Consider the following 18,679-nt stretch of genomic DNA (forward strand, 5'->3'; position numbering starts at 1 on the left):
TTAGATACAGAAACATAAACACTCATAGGCTTCCAAGAGCTAGTTTGGTGTAAGTATTATAGAAAACCACAAGAGAAGCCATTTCACACAAGCTGGAAGATGAAGACTGACCTCTCCATGCATGCCAAATTAATGTTTGTACATTACTGTACTCACAGATCTCACAACACACACACACACACACACACACACTCACATATTCGCACACATACACATACACACACACATACATACATACACTCTCACCTAACACATGCACATTCGAACACACATGCACACACACACACTCACATGCACACACACACATACACACACACACATACACACTCACATACTCGCACACATACACACACACATACATACATACATACACTCTCACCTAACACATGCACATTCGAACACACATGCACACACACACACTCACATGCACACACACACACACTCACATGCACACACACAGGGCACAGAGTTTCAATCCGCTTAGGATCCAGCCATCCTGTGCTACTGACCTCGGCGCCTACTTCAGAGTCCACCATCTGCAGAGTCATTAAATATTCCCTCACTCCAGAGAGTACAGCTTCCCACAAATAGGATTCTGAACATTTGATATTTGTACATGTCAGCCACTGTCTGGCACATCAGAATGAAGCACAAATTCTGGAACAAGCAGTCACTGCTCATGAATTCACAGCTATTTCCTCACGTTTGCTGAGAGGGGAGAGATTGCCACAATATGAATATGCAGAGAAAAATTTAAAAGCAAAGCACAAGATGAAAGTTCACAGAAATGCCGTATTACAAAGCAACTGAGAAAACTAGCCTCTAATAATTGACAAATCAAAGTCACACTTGCAGCCAACAATTCAGACCCAACAAAGGGAAAAGAAAGTATAAACTAAAAGATGCCTTAATAGCAATAAAATGAATAATGTGGTAATTAATTTAAAATTTGTTGACAAGTAGAAATGCATTTTGGAAGTTCTGGAAAACAGTTCCTAGAGCAGGTCAGACTGTATCCTTGAGAGCAGACTCCTTGTGTCTGCCAACCTCATACTTTACAACAGTGGGAGTGGCCACCAGCACTTATCAGGAGGATTCATGTAGAAACTTTCCACTTATTTCAAGATCTGAAGGTCTGGCAAGGCTGACACCCGCCACTGCATTGTAACAAGGCCGGCAGCTCTCCACAAGACCTGTTCACAGGCGTTACACAGGAAACTGAACAGAACCAGGGCCTTAGGCTGGCCCACGGTCATTCTAAGTCTTGTTCAGTTACAGGTGTTCTGAGAAGTTCCTTAGAGGGTGTGAAGGCACAGCTGCAGTGGGACTTAAATGTTTGGCATCATCCATTTGGTTAAAGCTCCTGAGCTAACTACAAACCAAATTACTGACTTTTTCTCCCAGTTACTCCCATCCCTGACAGCAGCAACAGTTGCAGTCCTATTAAAATACAGCCACCCAATCTTGATCAAGCCAGGAAGATAAAGAAGGATGTTCGAGAAGGGACAAGATCAACTTCATCAACAATAATGCTAATCCAGCTTTTTCTCTAAGCACAATCAGTAATCAACTACACTCAAATCCCAACACAAGTGTGTGCTTTGGGCCCAGGTTGCAAAACTGCATATGGAAAACTCTGAGGATAAACTCCTTATGCATAGGAAGCCCTGACAGCCTGTGCGGGTCTCCAAGAGTGTATTTAGGACTCTCTTCCTTTCCTGCTCCCCCCAACCACACTCCTACCATCTGAAGGCACTAGCATGCAATACAGCCATGGAATTAAGTCACTGAATGAATTGGTGACATATATGCTTGCTCTCTTTGGCTTGGTTTGTCTTTAGAATCATCCTGTGGTTCTGCTCCTAGCTTCTCCATTATAGATGGCTAACACAGCAAGACAAACTTGGTTCCTTGATGCTGTTATAGAGAAGAAAGGGGGTAGACCTAAACCATTCAACACACCTCTCTATCCCATCCAGTTCTTGGAGCTGAAGAAAGATCCTGTAAGAGTGAGACACAGAATGACTTGCATCCATATCAGAAAGCAACTAGGTGAGCACGCTGACTCCCAAGTCATGGAAAACTATGGGATGAATGAAGCTCTCTGGCAAGCAACACTGAGAATCAATGGTTCTAAGCATCTCAAGTCTTTATTCTTACAGACTTTGAGAACCTCCGAACTCTGGGCACACCAGAAGGAAGAGCTTCACTAGGGCCCCTTGTCCTGACATATTCTCTCTCACACACTCTCTCACACCTGCATGTCATAGGCCATTCCAGGGATACAGATAAAACAGCCATGCATTCTATGTTACTATGAATCAAATTAATCAGCCATTTGAACTAAAGGGCAAACGTTTTTAAAACACAACTATATATTGGCAAAGTCCTTAACACCATGAAAAATACAGTTAATCTCCACATACAAAAAGCCAGTTATGTGCCACATGACTTTAAATTAACCCCATGCCTCTCGGTGATGTTCTAAGACTCTCACAGTTCTTTCAGGCATTACACCCCACTCTCACCAGCTGCCACTGCGGGGTGGGTTGATGCTACGAACCAGCACAGAGCGAGGAAGGCTCTAAAACAGCATGACAACTTGATGGCTGACTCAGGTAATCATAGCTCTCTTGAGGGGAATCTGTGCTCCAGACGTACCTTCCCCCTACTCCTGCCATCACAATCCCCTCTGGGGGAAATGCAGACTCTAATACACTCGATTACACTCTACAGATTTATAATACCGAACAGCCATTCGCATAAGGGCTCTCCGTAAACATTACCAGATTTATGCCAACTCGGGTGATTGGTTTGGACCTCTTAGTGTGTCACCTTATTTCAAGGCAAACCGCACATATCTATTTCTCCTTAATTCCCTACCGGGGCTCCCTAGTCACACCTTGAACCTTACCCATTGTGGAAATAAGACTGTGGTTAGGAGAACCAGTAATAAGACCAAATGAATTCTAGAAGGAGCAGCGGGTGAGACGAGACAGATGGGTGAAGTCAGTAGCACGCTGTAAAGACAATCAACATGAAAATGAGAATAACATACTGTTCCAGTATAATAGCATGGTTCTAAACATATACTTCTTGAACATTAATGAGCCATTGAGTTACCTACAAATATCTTCCTAAATACAGGCTCTGATTTAAGTAGCCTGCAGTGCAGCCCACACAGATGCCTCCTGCCAAGTTCCCGGGTGCTGCTCATGCTACAGTGGCTCTGCTCCTTGCTGAGGGCGGGAGAGAAGTAGCAGCATCACCTGGATGCTTGTCAGATCTCTGGCATCCACCTTAGACTCACGCACAGATCCAGGACAACTATTGTGCGCCAGCAGACAGCAGCCAACGGCCTTGTGTGTTCACTGAGAACCAGATCCACCTGGGAGCATTTTAAAGAGGAGCAGGGCTCCTAGCACCAAGTCGGGTCCTGTGAAGTATTTGGATGGTGTCACATTTGTTTCTCTTAAAGCATACCCAGGTGGTTCTGATGAGCAGGCAATACTGAGAACCAAAGATTTAAAATACCCTCCTGGGTAGGAGGGAAATATGAACTGACTGCTAATGGGGTGAGGAATTTCTTTGGGGGAGGAAAAAATGTTCTAAATTTAACTATGGTGAAAATTGCATAACTGTGGATGGAAACCACGGAACTGTGCAGTTTAAATGTGTCCCTCACGTGACCTGTGAATTATACCTCAATAAAACTGTCATGCAGAATGATTAAAACCCTTAGAAGATTCTCTATAAAGCATGAATAAATCATGGGACAAAAATGAAATGGTATTGTTTTCTATCCTAAAAATTTAGACCAAATTTCTGAATTGCTTGTAAACATGGGGCAGGACAAGCACCTCTCCAGAAATACTAAGGTCCGCTCGGTGACTTGTCAGACCAGTTCTGCTGGAGGGAAGAGGAAAAGGAGACTGTGAGTTAACATCCTGCATTAAAAACCCTGCATTACTATTATGCTGAAAGGAAGAAGCAAAGGGAAAGAGAGAGGAAAAGAGGAAAGGGAGGACAAAGAGATGAGAGGGGCTGATTTATCTATTTGGAAAAGTTGTCCCATACACTACAAATTCCTACAATATTTTCACTGAGGCTGGGTGTGGTGGTCTATGCCTTTAATCTCAGCACCTGGGAGGCAGAGGAAGATGGATCCCTGTGAGTTGGAGGCCAGCCAGGGCTACAAATATATATATATATATATATATATATATATATATATATATATATATATATATATATATATATGTGAAATTACTGAAAAACATGCCAAGAAAAATAGATAAAATACTATCTGACCCTGTTTTTTAAAATAGCCTAAGAAGCCCTAGATAATACACTCACAAAAATGAGACAGACCACAGGCAGCATTAACAACACAGGACCAGACAGCGCTCACTGACCAATCAGAAAGCACCACAAGCAGAGGGATCAGCAGGCAACATTGGTCCAGAAACAAGACCCATGGGGCTTATGGCCAAGGCCGACTCTAAACTACAGGTGCAGTGAGCTCCAAATCACCACAGGCCAGGTAAGCATCCCCACCCCAATCTAAGCCAACCCCTACACCCTCATTCTTTGAAACTATATTAAAAAAATTGCTATATCAAATTTCTAAGACCACATGAACTAGTGAAACACATCTTCTGGGTGCTTTGCTGGGAGCCCTTCCATCCAGAAATAGCTTTGTGGCGCTGAGTGACATCATCACAAACTGGGTAGGATGCCCTCCTTACAAGAAAAGCTCCCACAAAAGCCAGTGTATTCTGTAGATACTGCTCTGTATTTTCTTTTGAAAGTAGCTCTACCTTATCACATTCTGCAGACTACAAGGAGAAAGCACTAGACCTTGACCTTACAAACAAGTGCCTCCTATTACATTCCATAGTGAAGAAGCTGGCCTTCCTGCCCCACACACAGCCCTGTGCTTTAGAAATATTTGCTCAATGAGCTCTTCATTCCAAAGTTCTGAGAGAGAACAGTAGCGCCTTTTTGTTGGTGAGTCAGGTCTCCCGTATTCAGTAGTGTTGATCCTTCCACATCTACCCTAACAAGTGCTGAGATTACGCACCTGGTAACAGTTATTTATTATAAAGCAAAAAAAGAAAAGAAGAAAAGGGGGAAAAAAGCCGCTTCAATTTTGAGTAAAATATTCTGTTTCCAAAGAAGCAACTGGTGATACTCAGCATACATTCAACTCTACCATTCCTCAATGTTCTGTTTTGGTTTTTTGTTTGTTGTAATTATATTTTATTGGATATTTTGTGTTTTGCATTTCATACGTCATCCCCTTTCCTTGCTTCCCCTCTGGAACCCCTCTCCCGTCCCCCCTGCCCTTGTTTCTGTGAGGGTGCTCCCCCATCCACTCCTAACATACCACCTTGGCATCCCCCTACACTGGAGAAATCAAGCCCTCACAGGACCAAGGGCTACTCCTCCTAAGGATGCCTAACAATGCCATCATCTGCTACATATGTGGCTGGAACCAAGGATCCATCCATGTGTACTCTTTGGTTGGTTGATATTGTTGTTCTTCCTATGGGGTTGCAACCCCTTCAGCTTCTTCAGTCCTTTCTCTAACTCCACTGGGGTTCATGTGCTCAGTCCAATGGTGAGCCTCCAACTCTATTTGTCAGGCTCTGGCACAGCCTCTCAGGAGACAGCTATACCAGGCTCCTGTCTGCATGCACTTCTTGGCATCTACAATAGTGTCTGGGGTTGGTATTTGTGTATGGGATGGATCCCCAGATGGGACAGTCACTGGATGGCCTTTCCTTCAGTCTCTGCTCTGCACTTTGTCCCCTTATTTTTACACAGGAGCCCTTCTGGGTTAAGAATTTAGAGATGAGTGGGTGGTCCTATTTAGGCCTTGCCTAACCTCTGGATATGGTCTCTAGAGGTTTCCCTTCCCCATTGGTGGGCATTTCAGCTAATTTCATCCCTGCTGGGTCCTAGAAGCCTCTTGTGTTCCTGGCATCTGGGACTTTCTGGTGTCTATCCCCAGCTCCCCATCCCCCAGCTCCCCATCCCCCAGCTCCCCATCCCCCAGCTCCCCATCCCCCAGCTCCCCATCCCCCAGCTCCCCATCCCCCAGCTCCCCATCCCCCAGCTCCCCATCCCCCAGCTCCCCATCCCCCAGCTCCCCATCCCCCAGCTCCCCATCCCCCATTGCTACACACCTCCGTTCAAATTTCTGACCCTCTGAATGTCATACCCATTTCCTCCCATACCTGATCCTGCCACCTTCTTTCCTCATACATTCCTCTCTTCCTCCCAAGTCCCTCTCACCCTCTACTTCCTGTAAGTTTTTGTTCCCCCTTCTAAGAAGGACTGAAGGATCCACACTTGATTCTTCCATATTCTTGTACTTCATATGGTCTGTGAATCGTATCATGGGTATACTGAGCTTTTTGCTTAATATCTACTTATCAGTGAGTGCATACCATGTGTGTTCTTTAGTGCCTGGGTTACCTCACTCAGGATGATATTTTCTAGTTCTATCCATTTTCCTCCGAATTTCATGAAGTCATTGTTTTTAATAAATGAGTAGTAATCCATTGTGTAAATGCACCACATTTTCTGTATCCATCCATGCCTCTGTTGAGGGACATCTGGGTTCTTTCCAGATTCTGAATATTATAAATAAGGCTGCTATGAACATAGTGGAGCATGTGTCCTTGTTATATGTTAGAGCATCTTTTGGGTATATGCACAAGAGTGGTATAGCTGGGTCTTCAGGTCGCACTTTGTCCAATTGTCTGAGGAACCACCAGACTGATTTCCAGTATGGTTTTACAAGCTTGCAGTCCCCAAAACAATACAAATCTCAAGTCCAAGTAGATCAAAGACCCCTACATAAAACCAGGCACACCGAAACTAATAGAACAGAAAATGAGGAAGAGCCTCAAACACATGCACACAGGAAAAAAATTCCTAAACAGAACACCAATGGCTTATGCCCTAAGGTAAAAAATAGACAAATGGACCTGATGAAATTGCAAAGCTTCTGTAAGGCAAAGGACACTGTCAAGAGGTCAAAACAGCAACCAACAGATTGGGAAAAGATCTTTACCAATCCTACATCTGATAGAGGGCTAATATACAATATATACAAAGAACTCAAGAAGTTAGACTCCAGAGAACCAAATAACCCTATTTAAAAATGGGGTACAGAGCTAACTAAACAAAGAATTCTCAACTGAGGAATATCATATGGCTGAGAAGCACCTAAAGAAATGTTCAACATCAACATCGATAGTCATCAGGAAAATGCAAATCAAAACAACCCTGAGATTCCACCTCACACCAGTCAGAATGGCTAAGATCAAAAACCCAGGTGACAGCAGATGCTGGCAAGGATGTGGAGAAAGAGGAACACTCCTCTTTGTCTTTGAAACAGTCGCTTCCTGAGGAATAAAGCCCACCATGACTGTATGCATATCCTTCTGGTTTAAAAGCCAAATCTTAAGGAAATATATCTTATTCATAATGTAGCTAATGATGTGAAAATTCCTTTAAGTAGAGAGGAAAGGACAGCACAATAGCTCAGTAGTAAATTCTCTGATGCCAAGCCTCATGACCTGACTTGGTTACGTGGGCCCACATAGCAGAAGGAAAGAATGACTCCCAAAAGTTATCTCAGCTTCTACACATGCACATACTCACATACACACAATCGTGCACATTCCTACAGGTGCACACTCAAACATATGCACACTCACACCTGTGCACTCACACTCATGCATGCACACGATCGATGTAATTTTTAATTGAAATCAAATAACACAAACCACAGTACAAAGACTTACCTGATAGAATATATATCCCGAATGTCCTTTGCCCCACTTTGTCCTTCCCTCAGTGCTTGCATTTGTAATAGTTTCATAAGGGCTTTTACCAAACCAGACATATTCCTGTAAAAAGAAATATATAACAACATGCTAAATGTTCCAGACTTAAAATGAATAAGCTAAGCAGGTGCTTAATCCTGTTTATCCTTCTCCAGACTGAGATACTGAAATAAGAACCTCACACACACTAGCCAAGCACTCTAACGAGCTAGACCTCCCTAGATCTCACCCTCCCTAACCACTGAACGCCTGCCACCCACACTGAACAGTGTCTCAGCTCTCCTCTCAGCATAGCCAAGATCATGTATGAAAAAGGGAAACATGGCCAAAGAATTAAACCAGCTATCAATCACCTCCCTACATACACGTGGGGGAAATCAATCAGAGAAAAAAGCAAACATTAGACCACATAATTCAAGTCAGTGACCACATCAGTTACCCGGAATAAATGATCAAGTCATTTATAAATATTAGTGGACCATGAAAAATAACTAGACATATGAAATGGATCAACCACTCAAAAGAGCAGGCCAGGGGACCGATTAAAGCAAAACAAAAGCCATTCAATCAAAAGAGAATTAATAAAAAGAGGAATTACACTTTAAAGTTTTTTTTTTTGTTATTCTATAAGAAAAAAAACTCAAAAAGAAAAATAAGTACTTTTTAAAATAAGTCTCCCTTACAAACTAGAAAAAAAAAAGTCTTAGACATAAAAAATGGTTTAGTGATTTTTAAGTGACTTAAAACTCATGTTTGCTAACCTTGAACAAGAACTGTAGGCTAAGCTTTCTAGGTGCACAGCATTACTGACCATACCATAGGGAACAGAGGGCATTCCATCAGCACTAACCTCAGCATCAGGGAAGCTTCCCGTGGTTTTGGCGTTTACATGAGCTGTGACTAATTGTACATTTTTATAGCATTTAAATTTTTACATCTGACAAAGGATTTAACTACACATTATACAATGGCACTCAACAGCCATGGCCATTACTTGGCTACTGGGCATACAGGTAATGTGGTTTGTCCAAACCCAGACGTGCTGCATGTACTTAAGTTCGATTCCCAGCACACATGTAACATCTGTAACTCCAATTCCAGGGACCCAGTACCTTTCCTGGCCTCTGTGAGCAGCAGCAATGCATGTGGTACACAGATATTGTGCATGCAAAAACACTCATACACACAAAAATATTTTTGTATTTAAAATACTCAGAAGTATCTGGGCATAGGTGGTGCACAACTTTAATCACAGCACTCAGGAGACAGAGGTAGGAGGACCTCTGTGAGGTCAAGGCTAGCTGGTCTACAAATGGAGTTCCAGGGCAGCCAAGGCTATACAGAGAAACCCCATCTCAGAAAAAAATAAATCATAAAGAACATAAAATATGAGTGCATGTTAGAATAGTATTTTGATATTTGGGGTTACATAAAGTTCATTATTAAATTAGTACCGTTAGATTTTCTTTTTTTACTTTTTCTAAATCTAGTTACCAAAAAAGAAATGTAAATTTATTTTATTTTTATTTGTGTGTGTGCATGCCTGTGGGGGCTAAAGACATTCGATTCCCCTGGAGCTGGAGTTACAGGTAGTTATGAGTTACCTGATGTGGGTGCTAAGAATCAAAGTTGGGTCCTACGGAAGGACAGCCAGTGTTCCTAACCACCAAGCCATCTCTGCATCCCCAACTATGAGAAAATGTGAGCACCATTTTTAACTCAGATGCACAGCTCATGTTATATTTCTACTTCACAGCACTGTTGCTGACAGTGCTAAAATTTACTTCCTAAGCAGATTCTTCTGGGACTGTCACCATTTCCCTTCCAACTGAAGAATTTTCCATAGTATTTCAATAGTAGTTTTCCCCTTTCATATGAATCCTCTTACATGCCCATGCAAGTACAGAGTCACCGATGAACCTTTTGTGACATAGATCATATGTGTACGGAGTCTCTCACGTATGATGTTCTTTCCTGGCAATCCGTGGGAACTGAGTCTTAGTTCCTAGACCCCCACATAGTGGGTGGACACAGCAAAGCATGTCAGCAAGTCTGGGCTAAGAGAAGTGTAGAGCATAGGTAGGCTCAGTGAAAGACTCGTATCTCAAAAGGATAAAGTGGAAAACGACAATGTGGAGAGCAATACAGTAAGAGCAATCCTGCCTCTGACATGCACATGAATTGGCAAACCCACTTCTATGTATGTTCTTGGATAGCTGTCAAAGATTAGCTTTGCTCTCATCCCCCTTAATGATCGTGACAGTTTCATGGTACTTTACCTCATGCAACCAAATGACCAGTTAATCCCACTGTGACCCAATAAAATTAAGCAGAGAAATTTTTATAGTATATAAAAAATTTTATGGTGCACATAGTATATTATATTTTATAAGAGAAAGCTGCTGGAAATACTTTATGCTAACACAGTTTGATACACAACTGGGGGTGGGGGTGGGTAGAGAAAAGAAGGCCAAGGCCACAGACCCACACCAAGAGCCTGTCATTCCAATGTGAAATGGACTGCATCTGAACCTTCTTTGACAGTGATGGAGCAGGTGATGATGACAGGTCTAGGGAACCCACAGGCCAGTCACAGGGTCTGCTCAGAGCACACAAATATGAGGGTGTCCTGCTTGCCTTGACACAGCAGTAGGGGGTGCAGGATGATCCCCAAGGCACAAAGATGTTTCCTCACCGGCTGCTTTGCAAAGCTGTTTGCAGTTCCATGACTGCTGACCAACGCTCAATCCTTTTCTTGGTGAGATGGGCATCTGCAAGGGTATGGGCCACAATCCTAGAGCTTGCTCACCCCCAGAGAGGCCAAGAAAAAAGTCTAAACTCACAATAACTGTCTCAGACGAGTTCATGGGCACCTCCTGGGGGCTGCTTCTGTCCACTGGGATCACTGAGATTCTTCCAACCATCTTGCTGACTGCTATTCTAAATATCCAGACCTCTATTCCTTAGAAGGGAGCTATCTGGGTATCACAACACTAAACTATCTGTTCCCTTACTTATTCAGAACTAAGGGGCTATCCTGTGAAGAACCAGGACCACAAAGAGTTGTCCTTCCATGCAGCATTGTCCTTTACAAACACCCAGAGATTTCACCATGGAAACTGCAGCTGGACTATCAACAGCTGGAGAACCTACAATAGTTAGGATTTGTCCAGCTACAGTTGCTGAGTGACTCAAAGTCACAAGGTCTCCTCAGAGTTTCCCTGGAATCTGACTCTTCCACACGCACAAACTCACTGCAGATAATAAGCCAGGTCTGAGGATGGCACTCTGCCTCATCCTACATGATGGAACTTGGAGGTATCACTGCTGTGATGAGCACGTGCCTAGCATGTCTGGGAACCTCACCTCTGGCCAAGCACAGCATAGATCATTCATAAGGATTACACACCACTTAAAGTATACTAAAAATCCATTAACATGGTATTTTAAAATGCTGACTGATTTTATAATATGCAAGTAATATATTTTTAATATAAACAAACAAAAGAAAAAAATTGGTAAATAAGAAATGTGGGACCAACATGAATAACAGAAGAACTTAACTATAATTATTCAGAAATGATTATAAATATTGAGATAATAGTTAAGAGGAAAAGAATAAACAGAAATTAATATATAACTAAAGTAGTTTCAAGAAAGCTAGTGAGAAGGATTCTAAAGTTGCAGTGACAGACTAAATATTTACAACCTAGATGATAGACAGGATAAATATCCAAAAAAAAGGGGGGGGGGACAATATAGACATGTAAATCCCACTGAATAGGATCTAAGACCCAGAATCATAACACCCAGAGGAGTGCATGGGAACACACACACACTCTCACACTGAGAAAACACTACTTCAGCCCTGTGGAAGGCAATTTTATACTATTTGTACACTTTTTAAATAAAGAAATCCTCTTTGCATATACTCAGACAAAAGGCACTGTACTGTGTTAGCTATCTGCAAAAAAAACAGGGAAGGAAGGAAGGAAGGAAGGAAGGAAGGAAGGAAGGAAGGAAGGAAGGAAGGAAGGAAGGAAGGAAGAAAGAAAAGGAAGTAAAGAAAACTCTATGCTTGCCAGTAAGAAAATGGTTAAACAACAACACATTTAAGATTACAGGATATCCTGAACTTATTAATACTGATGCAAGCAAACTTGTAAACAGCAGTAAGGAAAGATGTCCGTCACACTATAAAAGAAGAAAAGCAAGCTTTCGAATTACTTTAAACACTTGGAAGGACCGTGCAGAGAAACTTTTTTTTTTTATTATTAGAAACAGGATTCCAATTTCACTGGCATTAGTTTTGTTCAAATTCCATTCATCTAGATCTGATTTCAGAGCCCAGCTCCCTCTACATCCCAGAGAAAATTAAGAACAGGCCTTGGAAGAATCTCTCAAACAACCTAACATTGCTAAGGCTTTCTAATCCTACAGTTTCCTACAGTTCATCCAGACCCCCTAAAACGTATTTTTTTAAGACAGAAAATTATGAAAATCATGTCTCTAGGAGCTGCGTGAGACTCTGCTACATCTGTCCACCCTGACCCAGAAATGCAGCTTTGTTGTTTTCTTTTGCCTTTTCTTTCGGATGTTGGCCAGAGCCTAACTACACACACTCTCTCTCTGGTACTCTGAACTATTTCACTCTTTCTCTGAAGCTCCCCCTACCTTATAGCAGCTTGTCCACCATATGGCTGACCTCCATGTTGGCTTAACAACATAGCTTTCCCTCTTCACTATCTTCCCCCTCCTCCATCTTCCTTCTCTATCTTCCTGCAAGCTGAGACTAGCAGCTTCCTGGCCTGGAGTTTTTCTTTCAAACTCTAAGGAAATTGTCCCCAAGCTTCCTTCTGGGTTCATTCTTCATTCTTTTCTCAGTGAGACTAAGAATCCCAAGAGGGGTAATCTCAACTTCCCTAGTAATATGTGGCAGCCATGAAGGGACTGGATTGCTCAAAGTGTCTGGTAGCAGGTTTGGTAGCTTAGATATACTGCAGAACCTTCTCTGAGGACACAGCAGTTGACTGTGGTCCTGGACCAAGCATCTGTAGGGGTCGAACACTGTGGTAACAGCTATCAAAAGGACCTCGTATCAGATACTGGGCTCATCACCCTCTAGACCAGTCTTCCAGATCAAAGGGAAAATGAGGAGTAGCCCAGTGGAGAGAGGATGGAGCCCAAGCAGGGATTCTCAGGGACTCTGATTTGAACACTGCCTTGACCTTGGGTTGAGTCCCAGATCCCTGCTTGGGGTTTCTAAGGTTAAGAACTTGCTTCTCCCTCACACTCTGTCCAGGCACTAGTCAAGAACTTTTCTCCCTCCCACATCTGGTTGTTAAAAGCAGTGCAACCACCAGAGCATTTTCAAGGTCCTCAGGATGGGACCACTGAAGGTGTATCCTAACTGCCACACCCAAAGACCCCACCCAACAGAAAGAAGCCAGATTCATCCCAATTTCCTAAGGGCAATTAGAGTTTCCTCTGCAGAGGGAGGTGACACTGAGCACATGGGACATAAATGAGACATGTTGTTTAGGAATGGGGCCTCAATTCATACCTTAGGACACAAGCCAAAATGTCCTTGGTCCTGTCCTTGATGGAAGGAGAAAAACCAGGAGTGTTTGTAACCCAATCCCCAGTCTGGATCCTAAGTGACCTCATGGCTTTCTATTCAGAGTTCAGAATGTAACAGTAACATGGGAGGCTCACTAAGGAAAGTTTCCTCCTCTTAGCCAAGACTGCAATCCACGTCTGGATAGACACATACTATCAGATTCTCCCTTAAGAGTTAACCCATTTGGGTGAGTTAATCACAAAAAAAAAAAAAAAAAAAAAAAAAAAACTAACCCTGAGGGAGGGCAGTTCACCAAAAAGCCTTGCTACAGAGATAGAAGAAATAATTATCCTCTTAATGAGATGATGTGCTTCTCTCAAAAACTTCCTGCCTCCTAGTACAAACTTTATAGAGTACTAGGGGGTTTCTTCTGGGTTTGCCTACCTTTCTGAGTGCCTGTGGCTGATCTCCTCGCCAACCTAACTAAAACAATGTCACCTTCTCTCTCCTCCATGCCTCTTCCAGGAGGCTGCCAAAATCTACAGCTTACTGTCCAGGCATTGTTTTCTTTAACCTCTAATAAAATTGACTCCAGGTTTCCCTTTGAATAACAGAAAAAAGAATTACCACTTACTCCTTGTCTTAGTTAGGGTTTTATTGCTATGAACAGACACCATGACCAAGGCAAGTCTTATAAATAACAACATTTAATTGGGTCTGGCTTATAGGTTCAGAGGTGCAGTCCATTATCATCAAGGTGAGAACATGGCAGCATCCAGGCAGGCATGGTGCAGGAGGAGCTAAGAGTTTTACATCTTCATCCAAAGAAAGCCAGGAACAAACTAAGTATCCTCAGGCAGCTAGGAGCAGTGTCTCCAAGCCCACCAAGAAAGCCACACCTCCTAATAGTGCCACTCCCTGGGCGAAGCATCACACTCCTTTCACAGTTTAAAAGTGTTCATCCTTTTTGGTAATTAAAAGGATACACATGGGCAAAGTTTGATTAGTTGGTTTAAAAGAACTGGGGTGGAAGGGTAGAGGTATAGGATGAGGCTCAATATACACAGCCTACAAGTGTAAAATTTTAAATTCAGTTCAAAATAGTTGGAAAGAGGGGTTACATTCTTACATGATGAAAGATTCTGCAGACAAATTATTACCTTTGGTTATCTTCTAAACAGACACTATGAGCAAAACCAGAAAGGCACAGTGTCCTTTATTAGGAATTGGCCTGGAGCCAAAGACACAAAAGCATTGCCCCCAGACACTTACAGAGCCCCTTCATGTGGCCCACCTGACTTTCTGAGCTCTAACTTGTCCTCTGTGCATATCCTGCTTGGATACTGGCCAGAGCCTAGTCATGCTTCCTCTGAAACTCTGGGCTTCCTCACTGTCTCTTTGACCTTCATACCTAACAGTAAAGCCATTAATTTCTCTCCACCTCCCACTGCCCAGAACATGCTACGGCTTTCAGCTTACCTGTCTTGTTGGTTTTTTCCTCCCAAATTCTAATAAAAGAGTCCTGAGCAATCAATCAATCAACAAATAAATAAATAAATGTTAAATTTGATAAAGTTATGAACCTACACACCTATGGTCACTTGACCTTTGACAGAGGAGCTAAGAACATTCAGTAAAAAAAGAACAGCATCTTCAACAAATGATGCTAGTTCAACTGAGGCAGTCAGCATGCAAAAGAATGCAAATCAATCCATTCTTATCTCTTTGTACACAGCTCAAGTGCATATACATCAGACACCTCCACATAAAACCAGGTACACTGAAACTATTAGAAGATAAGGTTGTTAAGAGCTTAGAACACATTGGTACAGGAGAAAATTTCCTGAATAGACACCAATGGCTTATGTCCTAAGATAAAGAATCAACAAATGGGACCTCATGAAATTGCAAAGCTTTTGTTAGGCAAAGGACACTGTCAAAAGGACAAACTAACAACCAACACATTGAGAAAGAATCTTTACCAATCCTACATCTGATAGAGAGCTAATATCCAATATTCAAAATCCAAAACTCAGGTAACATCAGATGCTGGCAGGGATGTGGAAAAAGAGGAACACTCCTCCCTAGTTGGTGGGATAGTGGGCTGGTACAACCACTCTAGAAATCAGTCTGGCAGTTCCTCAGAAAATTGGACATAGTATTACCTGAGGACCCAGCTATACCACTCCTGGGAATATACCCAAAAGATGCTCCAACATATAACAAGGACACATGCTCCACCATGTTCATAACAGCCTTGTTTATAATAGCCAGAAGCTGGAAAGGACTCAGGTGTTCTTTAACAGAGGGATAGATATATACAGATAGTGTGGTACATTTACACGATGGAGTACCACTCAGCTATTAGAAACAATGACTTTATGAAATTCCTAGGCAAATGGACAGAACTAGAAGCTATCATCCTGAGTGAGGTATCCCAGTCACAAAAAAACACACATGATATGAACTCACTGATAAGCAGATACTAGCCCAAAAAGCTTGGAATACCCAAGAAACAATTCAAAGACTGTATGAAGCTTAAAAAGAAGGCCAGATGTGGATGCCTCAGTCCTTCTTAGAAGGGAGAGCAAAACACTCATGGGAGAAAATACAGGGAGCAGGGATTGAAGAAAAGATCATCCAGAGACTGTCTCACCTGGGGATCCACCCCATATGCAGCCACCAAACTCAATCACTATTGCTGATGTCAAAAAGTACTTACTGGCAGGAGCCATATGGATCCCCCTACAGAGGCTCTGCCAGAGTCACACAGATACAGTTGAGGATGCTTGCAGCTAACCATCAGACTGAACACGAGCTATGAAGGAGATAGAGAAAGGACTGAAGGAGCTGAAAGGGTCTGTAACCCAGTAGGAAGAACAACATTATCAACCAACCAAACCCTCCAGAGCTCCTGGGAACTAAAACACCAAACAATGAGTTGGCATGGAGAGACCCATGGCTCCAGTTGCATATGTAGCAGAGGATGGCATTATCTGGCATCACTGGGAAGAGAGGCCTTTAGTCCAGTGAAGGCGTGTTTTCCAGATATAGGGGAATGCCAAGGCACTGAGGTGGAGAGCATGGTTGGAAGAGGGAGCACCTTCATGGAAGCAAGGGGAGGGGGAGGGGGAAGGGCGATGGGGGGGGATAACATCTGAAATGTAAATACAGAGAACATCCAATTTTTATAAAATTGAGAAAGTTGCTTTCTGAGGAGTATTTCAGGAACTGGAATTAGCTTTAGACAAGCAGGCTGCCTGAGTTTGAGGTACACAGGTACACAGAACAGTTAATTAACAAGTCAAAGCAAAGACTTTAATCAAGGCAAAAAAAAAAGCTGATTAGATATTATACCTAGTGTATTCATAGTAGAAAGTGTTCAAAATGCATCATTAAAAGGAGAGGAGCAATCCACCTGCCTACTGTCTCTCCACAGCATCCGAATGGACCCATATTCAACATGTACAAATTTGAACTCACGTTCTTCTTGCACACCTGGTTTTCTAACATTTCCTACAGTCTAGAGCAGTGGTTCTCAAACTTGCTGTGGCCATTTGAATATGTTTGGCTCAGGGAGTGGCACTATTTGGAGGTGTGGCCTTGTTGAAGGAAGCATCTCACTGTGGGCATGGCTTTACCCTCTTCCTAACAACATGGAAGCCTGTCTTCTCCTAGCAGCCTTCAGATGAAGATGTAGAACTCTCAGCTCTTCCTGTACCATGACTGCCTGGATGCTGCCGTGTTCCCACCTTGATGATAATGGTCTGAACCTCTGAATCTGTAAGCCAACCCCAATAAACTCCTTACAAGAGTTGTTGTGTTCATGGTGTCTGTTCGCAGCAGTAAAACCCTAACCAAGATACTTCCTAACGCTGTGACCCTAGTTCATCATGTTGTGCTAACCCACAACCATGAGATTATTTTTGTTGCTACTTCATAACTATAGTTTTGCTACTGTTATGAATTGCAAGAAAAATATCTGATATGTAGGATATCTGATGTTAACCCCTGTGAAAGGGTCATTCGAACCCCCAAACAGGTCACAAAGCACATGTTGAGAATCATTGGTCTAGAGGTAAATAATATATTTGACATGTATTCCTTCCAGGCATCTTCATACTTAATCCACCTCAAACACCTCACCCCAACACTACACAGATCTATTTCCTCCATCTCTTGTAAAGGCAGCTATTACCTTTCCTTTGAACAATAGCCACCTAGATTAATCCTACTGTTTGTTTCCTTAGCCTGTTAACCCAAAGCCAATACTTTATCTTCATGCTGGTGCCAAAGCTGTCACCTCAGAACACCTCCCCCCATGCCTACTAGATGGAACATTCAGAAAGCTTACCACTGTACACAAGATAAGGACCCAAATTTTCTGAATCACCTACCATTACCTCCACTGTCCGGCCCCACCTCCTCTCCCATCTCTAATGGAAAAGCCCTTTGCTTTGAGCATTCTTTCCTCTTCCCACAAGAGGAGCATCCCATACTCTATTTCCTATAAATGGAAAATTTCACCCTCTCCCATTTGCCTCCATAACATGTATGACTCCTTAGTCTCATGACAGTGTTACTTCCTTGGGAAAACCTCCTATGACCATCATGACCCTGTCAAGCCTTCATATTATAGTCTAGCAGCAAGGTACCATCTGCCTGAACATAGATCAACACATGTGGTTTATATAACTGTGGGTTAATAGGAGAAACTATGTAGTGATGATCTTTCCTCCTGAGCCAAATACACAGGAGTACAATTATATCTGCTCTGCTCACTGTGACATCACAACACCAAACACAAGAACAGAGATGACAATTCCATGCCTCACTTAGGACAGATGTACCAAAGATACTATTGTGTTTGGTGCTCAGGGGAGCTAAATTTAGTTCTCCAATTACAGGATTTAGCACATTTACACTGAAACTAGAGCAGACAGCCCAGACTCAATAGGTAATGCATTCCTTAACTCCAATCACTCAGAAAGCAAAGGCAGGAAGGTCCTTGGGAGTTTGAAGCCGGCCTAGTTTACATAGCAAGTTCCCCAGTTACAATACAGAGAGACCCTATATCAAAAAAAGAAAAGAAACTAGAACATGTGAACTCTAACATTCCCAACCCATTATTTAGTCAGTTGATTTCAATTAACAACAATGGTATTACTGGCTATGTTTATAGAAAGACATCCTTTCAAAGACTGCACAGGTAGACAATTATAAACACAGGAGAAATTTAATCAATGTACACACATAG

At 42.5% G+C, this 18,679-nt stretch overlaps 1 protein-coding gene across 1 annotated transcript in view; it reads right to left on the minus strand.

The window, feature by feature from the left end:
• Nucleotides 1-18,679, minus strand: part of FOCAD (focadhesin) — a 251,644-nt gene that overhangs the window by 213,111 nt on the left and 19,854 nt on the right. The window contains exon 4 of the mRNA XM_080921861.1: nt 7,821-7,925. Coding sequence (XP_080777987.1) covers nt 7,821-7,925 — 105 coding nt within the window. The remainder of the gene's footprint in view (nt 1-7,820; nt 7,926-18,679) is intronic.

This window comes from Micromys minutus, assembly GCF_963924665.1.
Source record: "Micromys minutus genome assembly, chromosome: 9".
Classification (NCBI taxonomy): Eukaryota; Metazoa; Chordata; class Mammalia; order Rodentia; family Muridae; genus Micromys; species Micromys minutus.